The 19,747-nt window shown below is 38.2% G+C and overlaps 1 protein-coding gene across 1 annotated transcript; it reads left to right on the top strand.

Moving 5' to 3' along the window:
- The first annotated feature begins 791 nt into the window (after positions 1 to 791).
- LOC311088558 (membrane-spanning 4-domains subfamily A member 4A-like) lies at positions 792 to 9,276 on the top strand. The gene is made up of 7 exons (XM_084122744.1): positions 792 to 845; positions 1,644 to 1,805; positions 2,375 to 2,494; positions 2,581 to 2,637; positions 7,388 to 7,549; positions 8,182 to 8,318; positions 8,692 to 9,276. Exons 2-7 carry the CDS (start codon positions 1,668 to 1,670, stop codon positions 8,708 to 8,710), a joined length of 633 nt encoding a protein of 210 aa, XP_083978870.1. The 5' UTR covers positions 792 to 845; positions 1,644 to 1,667; the 3' UTR covers positions 8,711 to 9,276.
- Positions 9,277 to 19,747: the final 10,471 nt, after the last annotated feature.

Here is a 19,747-nt window from a genome sequence, read left to right on the forward strand (position 1 = left end):
AATTGTTAGCATGTTGTGACAATCATAACTAGGAAAGCAGGTGATATTTTACCTATAACAGTATGTTATTATATATGTTCATGAAGGGGTAAGTTAAATCTTCTAGGTTGTACAAGTATGACATTACTGCAGTCTGATCAAACACAGCACTCCCCACAGTTCTGTTCACACGAGCAAAGTTACAGTTAGCAGAATGGGAAGGAAATAAAGCAACCACAATGGAAAACTGCCTTTCACCTCACTGCAGAACTAGGGCATTCTGCTATAGTTTTAGCAAAACAAGACATCTACATGATTCACTATTACATTTCTACATTACACCAACATAATTATTATCATTTTCCAGAGCAATTTAGATTGCATTCAAGGTATATAGTTTATCAGCTCATCCTAATGATATATATTTTTAGTAATGCCTCAATCCCTCATATTTGTTTTACACTCATCATTCATATGGGATATTATAATTCAATTCAGCCATTCAAAGATACAGAAAAATCCCAACTGAACTGAATTTATAATTTAAAGCCTTTCCCCATCATTTCTTTTAATGATAAATGAGTGCCCAACAATAGGATTATTAATAGGTACACAGACACATCTGCTGATGCTTTCAAGCTCATATTTTGTTTAATCTCAATAAATGGCTATAATTTATGCAACCTTTAATTTTGATGTATATGTAAAACCCTTTGAATTTTAGGAGGAAAGGCATGAACATAATAAAGTATAAAGCCAGATCATATGCAGCAAGCTCCTCCTCAGAGGTTCTTCACTGTTCACACACACAAAGATATGCCATAAGAGCAAGCAGACATCCACATCAACTACTCATTTCATTTCAGGTAAAATATCTCATGCATCAATCATTTGTGATTTTTTTGTATTAATAAAGGCCTTCTGAAGCGAAGCGATACGTTTGTGCAAGAAAAATAACTAGCTTCCGGCAGACGGCCGTATGCAAGTCGACTTACGCCAAATCATGGGCTAATTGATTTGTTAATTAATTGATGTATATATATATATATATATATATATATATATATATATATATATATATAGATAGATAGATAGATAGATAGATAGATAGATAGATAGATATATAGATAGATAGATATAGATATATATATACCTCTGGTTTATGTGGACACTTTAAAACCATGTGTGTTACTTATTAAAGAATGGAAGGGAAATGTGACAACATAACACAGTGTAACATGTTATCTTAAAATGTTATCTGATATAATACAAAAAAATATACAAGACAAACTATATATTTTGTATTTATACTATACTACTAACTATATGTGACAAAAAATAACTTTTTATTATTCAATTAATTAAATGTATTATTTATTTATTATTAAATTACCTTTACTTTTGCTATGGTTAAATAAATGTACAGTGATATCTTTGAAAGATTTTTTAATTTTAGCACAATTTTTTCTCTATATAGTGTTGATATAGCAACTAGTAAATTCACTACGTTTTGTCATGCTGGTTTATGTGGACACTTTTAAACCATGTGTGTTACTTATAACTAGCCCCTCATTAGGTTGCTCACCCCTATTACTGACATTGTAATTACACATTGCTCACATAAAACAACTCATAAAATGTGCAAACTTGTCCTTTAATTACAGGGGAAATCCAAAACTTTGCCTAGAATGGAAACCAGCAAGGTCATCTCAACGGACAAAGCAACAGTTGTCATCCAAGTAAATCCACAGGTTATTAGTGATGATGGACAGGAGGCCAGAGGAGCATATCACACATTTCTCAAAGCACAACCAAAGGCACTGGGGGTAATGCATTTAATGATGAATTTGGACAGTATGACGATATATTGTGGTGACAATATAATGTGTTATACCTATCTTCATTTATATTGTGGTATGTAAACACATTACTACATAAAGCTATTGACACATTAGAGAGATAAAGAAAAATCAGAAAAAGAGTATGCGCATGAAGTTAAAAAGAGTTAAGCTCAATAAGCCATGCATAAAAAACTCAGAGTTGTGCTGACGCTGACTGACACACCTGAAGCACACACACAGAAGATGCCTCTCTCAGACAGTGTGCAATCCCAAATTCAGTTCTCTTTCATGTCTTATTATACTTGAACAGTCACACACGATTATGTTAAGATGCCCATCGTGTGGAGCTTTTATGTAAATGCAATTGGTTCTTAAGTAAATGTAAACAGTTCAGTGAAAACCAGTAAACTCTCTCTCTCTCTCTCTCTCTCTCTCTCTCTCTCTCTCTCTCTCTCTCTCTGTGTTGGAGTGTGTGTCCAAACATGAAAGACATAACATGACAGAAATATAATATGGAAAAATATAAACACTTGACCCATATCTGCCCTCTCTAGGCTGTCCAGATAATTACTGGAGTGATGGTTTTCGTATTTGGTATTGTACGCACCACTGATGTCTACAATTTCCCTGCTGTTTCTTTGTTTAGTGGCATAACCTACTGGGGATCCCTTGTTGTAAGTTTTATTTAATGGTTTTGCTTTATTGTGTCTCATTTTAATTTCCAGAATGAACTCTGAAGTGTCCTTTGTTTCTTTCTCAGAACATCAGTGCTGGAGCTCTGTCTGTTGCTGCGCAGAATAAACCTAATCCGTGTGTGGTATGTACATAATACCCAGCCTCAAAAAGTTGTGATTTACAGTGATTTTAGAAAAGCTAACGGGTGTTGTTTGGTACGATGCGGAGCGGACAATGCATTTCAATTATGCAGTGTTTACAGCTCCCTATTCTTTGAGCTCAGGATATCTATTGAATTGTACTTGACAAAATGCATATTAAAAAAATTTAAGGTTTAATGAAATTTACTAATATATGTAAGAGATAATCCACCAAAGGTGCTGGAACCCTATTGTGTTTGTACTGAATTTTAGGGTTTAAGTTGGCCCACTGTTACTCAGACGCACAAACACACACTTGTCTGACACGAGGTAGAGGTATAACAAAGCAATTTGCATTTTGGATCATAACTTTGGGCTAGAAAATGTCTCAGGTTACGAATGTAACCATGGTTCCCTGAGAAGGGGAAAGAGACACTGCGTCTTGGATCAGTGCTATGGGGAACGCCATCAATGTGACCGATGTCTGAAGCATGACAATTTAACACACGGCAATTTAATTGGCCAACATGATGTCAATACAGGAGCTCCCATGTGTATAAGAGGACGCCTGCAATAGACGTCATTACCTTTTTTTTTTTGTCTGAAGGACCCAATGCAGGCAAACCCAAGGGATGGCAATGAGATGCAGTGTCTCGTTCCACTTCTCAGGGAACCATGGTTACATTAGTAATCAGAGATATTGCCTTTCGAAGTGGAACTCAAAACTGCTTCTTGGATTGACGCTATGGTGAACAAATACCCACTCCGCCATGCTGAGGGAATGCCTGCCTTATTAGCTGTACCTGTGCACAACCACAATGGGCATAGCATTATTGACTCTACGGACTTGTTTAGCCAGAGTCAGAAGCGTCAATCATACTGGGCGCATCCTAAGACTCATAGACTGTCAAGTGGTAATATTACCCTAGACCATTACCCAAGCTCATATGACCTGTGACAAGGAAAGTCCCAGCCTTTTCAACCTTACTGCCTTCTTTGTACTCCATCTCTTCCTGATTACAAGAAGAGCTGTCAGAAGGCAAATTAATCTCTACTCGCCAGGTTCTAAGAGATCAGTTTAGGCTCCAACAGGGAATGAAGGGCCCTTCTTTAAAATCCTGACAGTAGGAGGGAGGGTTCTACCCTACACTCAACCCAGAAGGACTGCCCAGACCTGTCCACAGTATCAAGACTCCCAGTACCTGACAAAGGTGCCTGATAACAAGATGAAGAGCTCAAAGGCAATTTAACCTCTTCTTGTTAGGTTCCCTGGGACAGTTTGAGCTCCAACATGGAGTGGAGGATCCTACTTTCAAATCCCACAGCAGGGGAGGGTTCTACTCTACACTCACACTTGTCCTAAGCACCTGACAAAGGTGTCTCACAAGAAGCAGTGCTGACTAGTGTAATGATAAATCTTATTAATTCAAAATATCTCTAGGAAGACCTCTTTTTAAGGTTCTAGAAATACAACAAAGTCAAGGAGAGCAGACCGTCTGTCACTTCCACTTTTTTCTCTCCTATCAAGAAGCCGCTATGTTTGATAAACCTCATGTTTGAGGTCCTCAAATATCTGAGGAAAGGCAAACAGAGATTCCTCATTCAATAATGTTGTACTCTTTGGGTTGAGAGACTGGACCCCTGTCATTATTTCACAACTCTTCTTTGAAAAATGCCTCTGCAGTTCAGCTGTGTGACTGTTTGGAAGCTCTCACCATCACTTTGGTCACTATTTTTCTGTCTTACAGTGCTCGTCATCAATGAGTCACAAAATCTTAAACTTGTTTTAGATTGTCTTTTACACACTCTTTGTATACTTATTTTGTAGTGTACAAACTCTACAGTCTCTTTCCGTAGTTCTCCAATGAAACCTTCACTTCTGTAGTTATGTAATGTGTTTGTAAAGCCACTTACTATGTCCACAGCACTTGCTAGGTCAAGAGAGCTTGATTGGAGCATGTCAGAAAGACATTTGGCATCACCAAGCACTTTAAAAAGGTAACCAAAATCCCAGTGAAATGTACATCTAAGATTTTTTTTTTTTTTTTTACCTTTATTTAACCAGGATAATCTCTTTCACAAGAAATCTCTGTCCTGGCCAAGAATGGGCAGCAATTACAATCACAAACTTACAGATATAAATAACAAATTAAAACACTTAAAAACAATTGCACTTCACTGAGTCTTATAATGGGCAGAGAAAATACCTACAGGCAAACCAGTAAGCTGAATCTTGACTTACAGAATATTCAAGCCACGAATTGTTATTATACCAGGAGCTGTTGGAAGCCCTTTTCCTGGTATCATGCTGAGTTCTGGGAAATGATTTCAAACATGGCTGTATAGGACCCTGTCTAAAAATGCTAAATAAATAATATTATAATAATATAATGTTAAATAATGTGTCATATCTCTATGGAAATGAATGCCCCTTAATATCACCCCCCTTTTTGAGAATGGACTTGAAAATTCACTATCCAAATCTAAATGGTTGTAATTCAAGAATGTTTTGGACCTAAGACCTAAGTCTGGTCTTATTGTAAAGAAGACACTCAGCAGATTAAATATATATTAAGTAAGGGATAATGTAGAGCGGGGTGGTTGTTATAGCGAATACAACCCCGACAGGCTGATCAGGACCCCGACACGAAGCGGAGGGTAATAAAAAGCGGGTAATATCCCGTGTAATAGCCATGTAAAAAGCAGGTAATAATAATTAATAATTGGATGTACAAATGAACACCGAAGGGTACACACAGCTACACACCTCGGACAAGTAAGTCAACAAATGATATATAAGTGTGTTGCTTTACTGTTTATGGTTACCTAGCTTCTTACACGTAGAATGTGGCTGTCACATTAGCTATGCAGTTACTTGCGCTAATGTAAAGGTAGACAGCATCAAGTTACACATACTGTAATGGCAACGCGAGTGTTGTACATTTCGTTGTTATTTGGATAACCATTTTCCTGTTGGTTATATGGCGCGTGCGATATCCGCATTTCAAGATCGCAGAGCTTGATGTAATTGTAATAAGATGAATTACAGACGTTACAGATCTCTCATGAAAAGGCAACAGTAGGTTAGCGTTAGCTACATGATAATAACTGTAAACCATCCGAATAAAGTACCGTATCCAGACATAATATTTTAAACTAACCATTTGGAAACGTCCTGCTGGAGCCGCTGAGTTGCAACTTCATCCGTTGCTTCTCCATCTGGATCAGATTCTGGGTCAAACTGAAATGCTTGAACGACTGCGTGTCTTCGTGCCATTGCAATAGGCTATATCCAACATAAACAAACATGCATGGTCCCGTTGCGCAAGATGGTCATAGGCCACACCCACCCTCCACCTTGCGCCGCCTTTCTCCTCCTCATTAGTATTTAAAGCTACAGACACCGAAACGGCCCGTCTGCAGGAAGCTCATTCTGGGACTGGCTTGTAGTGGCTATAATTCTGCACCGAGGCTGAGATTTCAGATACAGTAGAGATTTCAGATACAGTACTAAGGACCACTAAGGCCTATATTAAAGCCTACAAAAAGTAGCATGTCATGGGACCTTTAAGGGCGCATGCTTGGCCATAATCAATGTAGCGTGTGCACAACGCACATACACTTTGATTCTCTCATCTACACAGAAGCAGCAGTTTTCATTTTTGCAAATCATACATTATTACGATAGACAGATAGATAGATAGATAGATAGATAGATAGATAGATAGATAGTTTATTATAAAAGCATACATCTAGCTTACACATTTTCCCAAATTATCATATGCCTGTTTAACCGAAGTTAATTTGGGTGGGTTTCTCCATCCCCAATGTCACTTCTCTGTGTTTTACGGCCCTGACGAGAACGTCGGTCTCCTCGGCTGTGAACCGCTCCTGGCAAATCCGCCGTTATAATAGCAATCCGCCAGAACAAGCGCGCCTACTCTTAAAGGGAATGCGAGATGTCGCTCTGATTGGTTTATTTCACGTTATGCCCAAACCACACCTATGAATAATGAAGCTACTTCAGACCAACACATTTTAGATTTGCGCCGGGCGCAAGAGTCATTTATCCCGCCGGTATAATAGCAACAGCGCCGAGACCCACCCTCAAAGTTACTTGCGCTTTGTGCTTGACACTTGGGTTTCAGATCGTTAAAATAGGGCCCTAAGGGTTAGTTGTTACATGAAGGTAGCTTGACTATGCTTCAGTTTTTTATGACTTGGAAGTGAGAATGGGTTTTCATATGTATGTGCATGCATACAATGGGATCAGAAAAAAGTCATCATTCTTAGAGATGCAAAGCCTTTTAGACTCACTGTACTCCATTGGTGGATTTGCATAAACAGAATAAAAGGCTACCACAATTATTTCCATGGTAAACTCTCTTTCACCTCAGTGTCTGTAACTAGCACATCCTGTTATTGTTGAACTGATGCACTGGTGCTTTGGTGTTCAGCAAGAGAAAGGCCTGCAACAAGCGCAGACACTGAGCTTTATACTCACAGTATACCAGTCAATTTTTAACAACTAAAATTCATAGAAGAATTCTAAGAATTCTAAATTCAAAGAGTGCAAACTGTGTGGCTAATGCTTCTCCAGATATTGTTCAGTTTTCTTAGTTCAATAAAACATTCATCCTTTAATCACCAGATCAAGACAATTTAAAAACTGAGCTGAGGACGTTTTACAAGTGTATGCCATTACTATTCTTTCATGTCATTTTTAAATTTTCAGCTTTTCCTTCTGTGTAGGTGAATTCCTCTCTTGTCATGAATGTGCTCAGTGCCGTGACTGCAGGGCTCGCCATTCTTCTTATATCCATGGAGATAGGACTCGGCTCAGAGATCAGCAAGTATCAAGGCTGCCGCAAAACCTTCGATCAACCTGAAGACTTTATGTGTTTAAAGTTTGAGGTACTAAATGTATAATTTACAACCCCAAATCAAGAAAAGTTGTGACATCTTGTTAAACACAATAAAATCAAGAATCTGTGATTGTATTAATTCTCTTGAACCTTTAAGTGACAAAAGTGCAAAGAAAAGATTTTCAAAGTTTTCAATGACCAACATTTTTAATAAGAGACAGATCTGGACTGCAGGCCGGCAGTCAAGCACATCTATGGTGCAGAGAGTCTAGAAACCACTCTGTTTTATCATGTGCAGAATGAGGCCTGGCATTGTCTTGCTTCCCATGAAAGATGTCATCTTGATGGCAGTATCCAGCTTATTTTTCACTTTAGAAGTAATATGTCCTGCAAGTGATGCAACATTTTCTCCTGAGATGACGTCATTTCCGAACTGTATTCACGTCTAGTGAGTGGTGCTAAAAGTTTAAAAATAAAGTACCACCTAAATTAAACCCTGCCCTAAACCTAACCGATAGTATTAACAAATCAAACGTGAGATTAAAAAGCATTTGCTAAAGCAACCATACCATTTTAGCTTTTACAAGTCTTTGAGCTCTTTTATGGAGTGTTGTGATTCGTGTTTTCCCAGGACTTGTACCTGAGTGCTATGTATTTTTTTATTTGATTTGATTTTTGTAGAGATATGATCTGGGGATCCTTGGAATATTGTTGGTGTTCTCCATCCTTCAGTTCATCATCTCCATCTGGATCTCAGCATTTGCCTGCAAAGCCACCAGCAACACACACTCTACAGTGGTTAATGTGGCACTAATTGGGTAAATTATCTAGCAGAATATATATAATAACCAGAATATGTAACATTGTACTGCCTTTAATCTCAGTGGTCTGGAACTAGGGCAGTCAACTACAATAGTCTAAACTATCTTTAGTCTTCTATTGTTGAGATGTTGTTTAGGCACATAGCATATAAATAATTTACTCCTAATTAATATTTTATTAAAAGGATATAAAAACTATAATTCAATCATAACATGCTTCACTGTAAACTACAGCATTGTTCCTACTACTAGACCATTGAAGTAGCTGACACTGGGCTTTTCTCTTCTCTTATAGCCAACAATAAAGTAATTGGTGTGTGGATCTTGTTAATCTCTGGTGTACTAACATATCTTGTCTGTTACTTACCAGGGATACTGAGTCACAGTGAGGAGATCCTACCGTCCAAAGGTTGCAAGGAATTTATCTCTCATATTATTGCTTCCAATGACTCAAGCAAGTTTTTTTCCCCCTCTAGTGTTACAGGAATTGAACAGAAAAAAAATCTATAACAATAGAGCAATAATATTTGTGCATATTTTATAATTATTGTAAGATTAACCTGCAGAGCTTTGTTTTTAACCCTGGTCAAACACATCTGAACGAGCTGATCAAGGTCTTCAGGACTTCTAGAAACTATCAGGAGGGGAGTTTGATCAGGGTTGGAGCAAAACTCTGCAGGACCTTGAAGGCCATGGTTGAGAAACCCTGTAGGCCAGGGATGGGCAACGTCAGTCCTGGGCTGCGCCCGAAAACTGACGAATGCTGCCTTCGGAGGAGGCATCAAGGCATGTCCGAATACAATAGTTAGTTTCACTTGTCTCCTGAGATTCCTTCATCTGATGGATTTTTGAAGGCAGCATAGATGTATCCTTTGTTGCCTTTGATTTCCCACAATTCTGTGCTCTCCATTCTATGATAATTGAGCTAGAAAAATAAAGATGTCACCTGAAAGTTGCGGCTGGTCGTCAGTTTGTGTGTAAATGTACATTTTTGATCATCGTTTTCAACTTATGATGTCATTTCTAGCCAGAAATCACCATTGTAGTCATTAACCCCCTCTGAGCCTGAAGAATGCACCGGAGCACTGCTGGATTTTTTTCTCATGACAACGTAATCAACTCCATCATTTTTGGCCATAAATATTAGTTATTATACATCATTATAAACTATAAAGGATCTACTTTTAGTTGTGCAGACTCACAAAAACAACAAATCCTTGTGTTTTTGTAAAATAAAGAAAATAAACAGGGTGCACTTTCGGCTGTCGCTGTCTCCGCAAGAAACTTTCTGAAAGACGTCTGAATAATGAGCTGAAACTCAGCGAATACTTATCACACAAACATGAAACATATGTCTAAAGAAAGCTTGAAATGTCTACTTTTTTAAATAAAATGATTCACATTTAAAAGAAATATTCTCCTGCAATGTAAAGAGATGTACAGTTTCTCCTGGCTCAGCTAATTATCATTAATGTGTTCAGGCGCAAACGTTCCCTGATGCTATTTTGCAGTTTCAGAAAACAATTCTGCCAAAGTGTTTGGCAATTCTGCCAAAGTTATGTTTGATGAACCTAGTTGTTCACTTCTCTTTAGAGAAGCAGAAAAGAAGCAGTTCAGCCAATTGTATTTCTATGTTTTGTCTTAAACCAGATAAACAAATAAATAAACAAATTTAAAAAAATGATTACAGAACAACCTTTTACAGGACCTTGGCAATAAAAGGCAATAAAAAGGTTTTGAGGCAATAAAAAGGTTTTGAGATCGGTTTCAAAAATTGGATAAATCTGTGGGGCACAAACTTGATAGCTTTAGTACATCAGTTGGCACAAAACCTGTCAACAGGCAATTGTTTATTAACTTCAAAATCTATTCCATTTACACTCTGCCCATCTGCATAGTCGACGCATGGCACAGGTGGAATCATTTAGCCAAGGTTCAGATTTTAATTTAAAACTTTTCATTGCCATTGGGGCAATCAAATCTAAAATGTCAGTGCACACAGAGGTAAATGATTAGAGTAATTCATCCCCAAACAAACTCATACGTGGGCTCTCACTGTCCACATTCAAAGAAGCAAGCTCATTATACATAGTCCAAAAGTCATCAGCAGGTTTAGAGTTCAGTTTCAGACATTTATATGTTGGCACACGTGGTTTTCCTTTGGGACATAAAAAGGAAATATTAAAAACAACAGACTTGAGATCAGAGAACCCAGTATCAAAGATTTCAAGATCACAAACAAGTCAAAGCATAGGAAAAGACAAGATCCATGGTGTGTCCATGTTCGTGCATCAGACCATTTGCATACTGAACTAGGCTGAATGCTTGTGTGATACCCTCACGAGGGGTGACCAAAATATCTGGCATATCAGGATTTCAACCACCCGATTGCCGGACGGGAGAGGTTAACTGCCTCTCGTTTCCCTCATACACTGCATGACAAATGACACACAACAAATCTGAAATTTGGCCTGACTAAAAAAAAAGTCGACAAAAATCACACAGTGTATGCCAAGCTTAACCTAGATGGACCGGTGCCAAACTACCAGTTAATGAGTTCTGGGGGAAGCTGTCGAGAGTAAAAACTGTGAGCACAGGGCAGTTGAAATTCAAAGTGCTCTGCCAGGTGATGAAGCTGCTTTTGGTAGTGCCAAATCCTAATTGTGATGCAGAAAGGGCATTCAGCAGGCTGTGTCACATTAAGACAGAATTCAGAAATCGGCTGTCTAAAGTTATTGTGCAATATATATATATAGAAATATTATATATATTGTGTTTTAGTGGACAGATGACGAGAGGTAGAACGAACGACTGGTATAGTACGTCCATCAGCGAGAAGCAGAAGGGAATGTATGTAGCGAGGCTGGCGACCAACACAGTGATTGTAGTGTCTGAAAGGCAACTGTAACTGGGTTTTAGAGTTTAGACGAAGCAGGTCCAGAGGTGAATAAAAAAAAAACATATCCTAAAATCCCACTGTAGGCACAGTAGGCAGTGAGGAATCCTGGGACACAATGCAAAAATCAGCAAAAGCAGCTAAAGAATCAACGACGAACATTAAAAAAGAAAGAGCCCTCTAAAGTTATGTATACTCAGCCAGATTTTAAAACCCCATTAGCCATCTCACTGTACAACTAAGCCACTGCGCAGTACAAATGTATAGGAAAGGCAGCCCTTTTTAAGACCGCCTTAGCCAAAACCAGTATCCGGCGAGCGGCGACTGATAACCTGAAAGAAAGTCGGTACTTAGTCACAGAAGAACAGGTGTTAGCTCGTTGTGTGGTGGTGAAAGTTCACTGCGGTCAAGCCACCAACAGTTTGAAAATACATGGTCAAGACAGCTGTGATACATTTCTTTTTTTAAGTGTGTTTGTATATTGCTATGATTACAGTAATTTCAGAAACAGCAGAGAGAACGCGTTTTCAGAGCGCTTTTCTTTGAGTTTCCTCAGGGCTGTGACTGAGATAATATACAAAAATGTCATGTTTTGAAGTGTTTTATACTTCTACTTTGTTATCATTATTATTTATAGGTGCATTATCTTAGACAGTAGTTTTTTTATTTTTTATTTTTTCAGCCAATGCACAATGAAGACTGCACCATGCTTTCATTGTTGCGTGCAGTCCTGCACTTACTCTACACACTGACAGTGGTTTGCCTCAACATGGCTTTGCACAATGTTGGCTCTATTTTGAAATGTATTTTTTCTGTTCAGAAACACTGGATGAATTCTGCCGTCATCCGTCCCTCACAGAACTGACGGTTCTCAGGTCTAATGTTGTGGCAAATCCACTTGTAGGAAATATGACTAAACATTGGTCTTCCTTTAATAAAAATAATAATACATATTTTAATTTGGACCGTATTATAAAACTAAGTTATATAATATATTAACATCATTCTACCTTTTTGGCTTTTTTAGGGAAGGCCTTTAGTAATGACGATACATAAATGCCTTTCTTGGACTGTCCTCTTTGTCTCCATCGCTCAACATCTACCCTGTCTCTCTACATTTACAAATATGTTTGGAAACATGATTACATAATAATTGGAATTAGCCATAAATGTAGTATTTTAGAGACAAATTATTACTAGAACTTTTTTATTGGGGGTAGACTCCTTCAGCAGGGCATTATGGGTTCTTTGATATATATGGAAAAATTCATCCAGTCTTGTGAGCTTGCGTCTTTAAAGGTGCACATATTTCAGGTCAGAATGGCTTTTCTCCATAATGCCTTGCGTTTTATTGCCATTGCTATAATTGTAAAAAACAAATTAAAACATACATTGCAAGTTTAACAACCATCACAGATGTATTAAAGAAAAGATGCACTGTACAAACAGTGAAGCGCAGACCTGTGTGTCCAATAGATTACAATCTCTCAACTTTCTTTGAGAGATTTTGGTAGGCAGGACCTTTTCCATGGCAGCTCAAATCTTCTGAAATAGACTGAATTAAAAAGACATGTAAAAAAGGGCTGATCTTCCTTTGGCTTTTTGTAAGATGCTCCCTGTGGCATCAATGTAAACAACATCAGTTAATAAAACTTGCCTTGCCTTTGTGACCACAGCATTGTAGGATCAGGATACACAAATACAGTAACTGTAATTCGTTACAGTTACGTAAAAAAAAAAAAAAAAAAAAAACACAACAACATAGTAATCATGTTACAATTACATTTTGAAAAAAGAGGGAATACTATCAGGATTACAATGGTTTTAAAAAAGACAGTATTTTGACATAATAACAGTATATTAAGCGCTGCTTGATTATACAGTAGTTCCTGGTTCTGTTGCCGTGACTCACGGGCGCCACCCGCTGGCGCATGCGCAAATAACAGCTGTCTACAATCCTCAGACGCAGATCCAATCACTGCTGTTAGTTGAAACGAGACTGCCCATGGGGAAAGACACTTTCAGTTCATGGAAATTTCGCTACTATTTTGTTTTCAATAAAAGAAAATGCAAACAACATGATTGCACAGTGGAAACTGTGCCTTTCAGCAACAAAAACACTTTCTTTATCAAAGGGCTCAACATCCAACCTAAAGAAGCATTTGCAGGTAAGACTAGTGCAGAAATCATGTTAGCTAAAATATAATGTTTATTACACTCTGGAGAGAAGGTCTGCTTCATGACAGTTACTGTTCCATGTGTTACTAGATGGAAATCACAGTATGAAGCCATTTCCAAACTGACTGGAGGATCAGCTGACTGACATCTGTGGAAAACTTGGCGTTACCAAACTGTGGTGACTTTTCTGAGAGAGTATGTGGATGTGTTACAACTTCTTTCCCATTCCACTGATCTACTACAGGGGGAGAAAACATGCTTCTCATCCCAACAATCAAACAATCCTCAAATCAAAACTTTCTGACAAACGTCCACATGTCTTACACAGCTAACATCATGCGGTCCTCGAAGCACTTGACAAACGCTTTGATGCCATCAGCCATGAAGCAAAAATATCAATTAACCACAATGCCAAAATTTGCCTAGTGTTGGCTTTCTCCAGAGAAGAGAGGAGATGGTTGAGGAGGCAACATCTTAAAAACCAATGCTCCTTGTGCAGCTGAGATGAGCATTAGCCCAGAGACTGATGAATCATATGAGGAGTTTTTTTTTTTTTTTTTTTATCCGAAAAGGCAAAAAGTGTGGGAAGTGGAGGAAGAGGTTCAGAGATTCCTTTATGATCCTGAAAAAAAACACATGAAATCTCTTATCCCTTGGTCAAGCAGCTCTTCATGAAGTATAACACCACACTGCCTCCTAGTGCTCCCATTGAACGCTTATTCAGTTATGGGGAAAATTTACTTTCATCATCTCGAAGCAGAATGTCCGATGCCCAAACTAAATCAACAGTTTAAATGCACATTCTGTCTTTCATTACATATGGCAAATGCTGCCAACAGACTAACTTCAAAATTTAACTAGATTAAAATGTGCAGTAATTTTGAATCCTATGATACTTTTAGTTTTGTTTGATGTTGTGCAAAAATCCCAGTTTCATATTTGCAGAGCAAATGTTTAGCATAGTTACAACTATAAGGCATTTTTTTTAAATTGATTATATTTTGTGTATTATATTTGCTTGAGGAAAAAAAAAATAAAAAAAAAAAAAAATATATATATATATATATATATATATATATATATATTTGTATTCGGTATTTTCCTGTTGCAGAAACATGTATGTTGTGTAAAAATTCTGGGTTCATATTAGCAGAACATTTAGTTAAAGCATTGACAATGTATTTGCTTGAGAAATAATTTTTGTATTACATATTTTACTTTTGCAGAAAAAATTCCATTGTGTAAAAATTCTGTTTTTATAATATTTGCTTGAGAATTTTTTTTTTTAAATTTGTAATCTGTATTTTCCTGTTTCATTTCTGTTGTGTAAAATTTTTAGTTTCAAATTAACAGAGCATTTAGCTACAACATAGTTACAGCAATATGACATTTTCTTAAATAGGTTATTTTTTGCAAATATTTGACACTGGACAAAATTCTTATTTTTTAATTTTTTTCTTCTTACTTGACTTTATTTTTAAAGTTATCCCTTCATTTGGAGCCCTTTATCTTCACACGGTGTCTTTTGAAATCGATGCTTCAATGAGGATGAACCGACTTTGTCAGTAACATTTGTGCATTGAAGATCTCTGGAGTGATATTGGGTTTGTCTTTTTCTTAGGTCACTCCAGGTTTGGCTACTAACGGGGGAAAACAAATTTTTTTTAAGTATGACTCCAAACTTTACGTCTCCTATAGTTTACACAAAGAAAACAAAGCAAATGTCCTATCTGTATCTGTTTTAAACTCAGTATTTTTAGAGTTTTTAGAATTACGCATTTTGGTTTTGATTTACACTTGTTTTAATTCAATTAACAACAACCAAACTGTCCAAACAACTATGGAAATATTTTCCTCACTAAATTGTTTCAGAGTAAAAGTGGGGTTACCCAATTATACATAATATTGGAAAGAGATTAATATTGGAGGATATTTCATTGGATGGGATTTACCACACAAATCATTAATACTTGAATGAGATTAATGCAATGTAATTGTATAATAAGGACATGTTCCACCATGCCACATGAGGGCGCCACCTCCTGAGTATTAACACACATCAGAGTTACATTTGGTCAACTAATACATTCTAGATAAGCCTAGATCTATCCACCATTTCCCTACGCCTCATGATGCTTTCTGTGAACTATGGGAGTAACTAAAACAATCGGCAAAAGGTTCACTTTATGAATGCAATAAGCATTTTCAAATAGCCTACTGGCAACAAAAAGATTAAATATTCTACTCGCCCTTCAACCTTTGTACATTAAAGGGAAATTTAAAAGTGCAAAAGCATTAATAAATGACTACAACAGACAATGAATAACCCCAAAAGCTTGATTTTTCCACACAAATATTACTGATGTGTTAAATATCACTGTAGTAATATAAGTCTGTATTATGTAACATACGTTGCCTAATCAAAAATGTTAATTAACGGGAAGATTGAGTGATGATATTTCCATCATTTTGACAGTATATTGTATTCATCCGCTTTAAAAGCACTCCAGTAAACACTGCTAATAGAGATTACAATTTAAAAGGGGAGAGAAGTACGTTTTAAAGCATCCGTGTGAAAAACCTGGAAAGAGGCGTGAGGATTTAGGGAGAAAAACGAGAGATTCTCAGTGCATTCCAATTAATTATTCATGGGATATATCATAAATTAAATCGGGAGAGCAGAAGACAAATGTGCAGTACATGTCGTCTTTTTTTCATATTTAACAGCGGAATACAAATGAAAAAAAGAAAATAATCAGGAGGAATAGAATGCAAAAGCGCTTTTGATATTTGGATAATGGTTATTTGTGGCACAACCTTATGATCTGAAATTATTTGTTCAGTCTTTTTTTGTGGAAATTCCCCAAACCGGAAGTGCCACCCTTAATCTAAAACGTTCGTCAGGAAAAAGGTGGATATAGACTGAAAGTTTGTTTCACCCTGTGACATTAAAGGGATAGTTCACTTTGAAATTAAATTTTGGTATGTTTTAGCTTACCTCAAGGGCATCCAAGATGTAGGTCTTTTTTTTTTTTGCAGTAGTTTCAATTTTGATATTTTTAGGTCAAACCGTTCTTGTCTGACAGTCCTATAATGCAGGTCTGTGGTCACTGTCTCAAAGAGCATGCACAGAGAAGTCCAAATTAAACAGTTCCCCATCGTAAGTACACACTGATGGCCTAAGACACGAAACGAGCGGTTTGTGTGAGAAAACGAACAGTATTTATATCGTTTTTACCTCTTGAACACAGCCACGTCCAAGTGATCTGAGGGCGCGCGCGATTCCTGGTGTGTGACGTGTGCGCGTTCTGCCTTAGTCTGCGCATGCGCAAGCGCCGTAAAGCGCGAGAGATCACTTCCGGCGCTTTCCGGCAGTTGCGCAGATCACTTGGACGTGGCTCTGTACAAGAGGTAAAAACGATATAAATACTGTTCGTTTTCTCACACACACCGCTCGTTTCGTGTCTTAGGCCATCAGTGTGCACTTACGATGGGGAACTGTTTAATTTGGACGATGGGGAATTGTTTTAATTTGGACTCTGTGCATGCTCTTTGAGGTGGTGACCATAGACCTGCGTTATATGACTGACAGACAAGAACGGTTTGACCTAAAAATATCAAAATTGAAATTACTGCGGAAACAAAGACACCTACATCTTGGATGCCCTTGAGGTAAGCTAAAATATACCAAAATTTAATTTCAAAGTGAACTATCCCTTTAAATAAATGCAAGCCTAATATTCCTGATCAATGCTATAAGTTTATTAGAGTAAACAGGATTTTATTTTGTGTGTGTGACTATGTAATTGCTTTTGTTGGATTAATTATGCTGGAAAGAACTTTGGTCAGCTGCAGTTGTTTTAAATGTGCTATAGAAATAAAATTTGTATTGTATTGTATTCTTATCCCGCATTAAAGCGTTCGCTTCAGATTAATTGTCAGGCAGGAGCGTCAGTACGTAGCTCAAATAAGAGATGGGCCTCACTGGTGTGTAAGTTCAGCTCTTTGGTGATTTCCAGTGCCTTCAGCTGGATGATGGATATGGTTATGGGAAACCCCTCATTTCTTTTTATCGGCTTTAGACTAGGTTTCTCCTGGTCAGTGGCGGAATTGTTTTCTGAAACTGCAAAATAGCAGCAGGGAACGTTTGCGCCGGAACACGCCTCCTCTTTGCGCTGAAACGCCCCCGGGAGCGCAAGTTCATTGCCTAGTTTACCGACGTGCATCTGTGGAGGGAAAAGTCCGCTGTGCGCAGATGCAAAATAGGAATGATACATGCGTCGCTGTACAAAGTCAATTGCGCTGGGTGCAAGATAGGGCTCACTGTATTTCTACACTGCTTGAAGAGTTGTTCGATGACTGCTGCGTTTATCACCATGAGCTTAAAGGGATACTTTACCTCTGGGAAGATGAATGTGTATTTAAAATAGGTAATTTAACCCTCTGAGGTCTGAGCTGTTTTCTGGGCCCTGGAGGTGTTCTGACATGCTCTGACATTTCTGGTTATTTCTGTTACTTGTGACATTTTCATGGCTAAAGTCTAATTACACTGTATTCAGCACAAACTCTGCTACGATAATATATCAGCAGCATGTATGTAAAAGTTTGTAGTTTTGAGATAATGCAAGCAAAAGGGAAAGATGTCAAAATTACAATAACTCCCTCAGCATATGTTTAAGACACACTTGCTTTTTCTGTAGTTTAATGCTAGGGTATTATAGCACAAAGTATAATTTTACAAATTAGCATAAAAAATAAATCGAACCATGTTAATTATTGCAGAAATGCATCATCACAGTGTCAGGATTCCATCACCATCTCCTTCCACTCATTCCCTCACTCCGCCCACTCAGTCATTCACATGCTCATTGTCACCTGATTACTAATCACCGTCACCAGGACCTCATCATCAGTTCACCCATACCTGTTACAAACATTCAGTCTTTGTCTGATCTTGTCTACACATGACACAGACTCTCTGCCATACTTACCTGTATACTTACCTACGGTCCCGATCTTCTCAGCCAGTCACCTGTCTGTCTTCTAAGGAACTCCATCATCATCATCATCATCATCATCATCTGCAAGAGAAAGAGAAAGAGAGAGAGAGACTTGGTTACACTTCAGTTAAGCTATCATCTGAAATTCAACTCACTGTTTACTCACCTGTTTTGCTGTACCGATCCATTCTGCAAATTAAAGCATTTAACTTACCATTCTGTCTGCTTCATCTATGCCAAACCTGACAGAAGATCAGACCACCATGCAGAATCCTTCGGAATCCACAGCGAATTCACCTGTCAATCCGATCGCCATTCATCAACCCACCTCTTCAGCTTCACTTCCTCAAGCGCCCGTTGCTTCGTTCACTGCCTCAGCGTGTCCCATGGCCCGACCAGCAACATTCTCCGGTGAGGCGGAGGACTGCAGTGGGTTTCTACTTCAGGTATCTTTGTATTTCTCCATGCTAGAACATCAATTCATTAACGATTCAGCTCGTGTTGCTTTCATCATTTCACTTCTGTCTGGGCAACCACTTCAGTGGGCACAGTCTCTGTGGAATTCGGATTCGGAAGTCGTCAAATCCCTCTCTGGTTTCATACAACACTTCAAGGAAGTTTTCGGTCAAACAGCTGCCGATCTATCAGTACATGATCAACTCTACAATCTTCGTCAAGGCCAATCTTCTGTGAGTACTTTCTCTTTACGATTCCGCACTTTAGCGGCATCCAGTGGTTGGAATGAGGCAGCATTGATCACAGCTTTTCGTCATGGTTTGAACCCTAACATTCGTCAGTTGATGGTGGTTTACGACGACAGTCTGGGAATTGAGAAATTAATTCAAAAATCCATTCAAGTTTCACAAAGACTATCAGCCTGTGATTCTCCGACTCCCACTGTATGTCCTCCACCCACGGTTCCATCAGTCACTCCTCCAGCACCAGAGCCTATGGATCTCGGCTCTGCCCATCTTCCAGCTTCAGAGCGTCAACGACGAATTCTTCATAAACTCTGTCTCTATTGTGCATCTGATAATCATCTTCTCAGCTCTTGCCCTGTTCGACCTCCATGTCCAGCGGTAAGCACAATTCAAGTCTCACCTAAAATTGAAGCTTTAAATCGCACCACTGTGCATGTATTAACTGCTCATATTTGTGTCTCAGCGCAAGCCCTTACCGTACCAGGATGTGTTCAGCAAGAAACTGGCTACTAAATTACCACCTCATCGGCCATGGGACTGCCCAATCGACTTGCTACTTGGAGCCACTCTACCCAAAGGTCGTATCTATCCACTGTCCATCCCGGAGCAGAAGGCCATGGAGGAGTATGTGGAGGAGGCTTTACAACAACA

The sequence above is a fragment of the Abramis brama genome (assembly GCF_963993115.1).
Source record: "Abramis brama genome assembly, chromosome: 8".
NCBI classification, from domain to species: Eukaryota; Metazoa; Chordata; class Actinopteri; order Cypriniformes; family Leuciscidae; genus Abramis; species Abramis brama.

Excerpts from the sequence above, each read along its gene's own strand:
- LOC311088558 (XM_084122744.1), top strand. The coding sequence starts at position 1,668 with ATGGAAACCAGCAAGGTCATCTCAACGGACAAAGCAACAGTTGTCATC. Across the intron at positions 2,638-7,387 it reads ATAAACCTAATCCGTGTGTG|GTGAATTCCTCTCTTGTCAT; the intron begins GTATGTACATAA and ends CCTTCTGTGTAG. Across the intron at positions 7,550-8,181 it reads TTATGTGTTTAAAGTTTGAG|AGATATGATCTGGGGATCCT; the intron begins GTACTAAATGTA and ends TGATTTTTGTAG.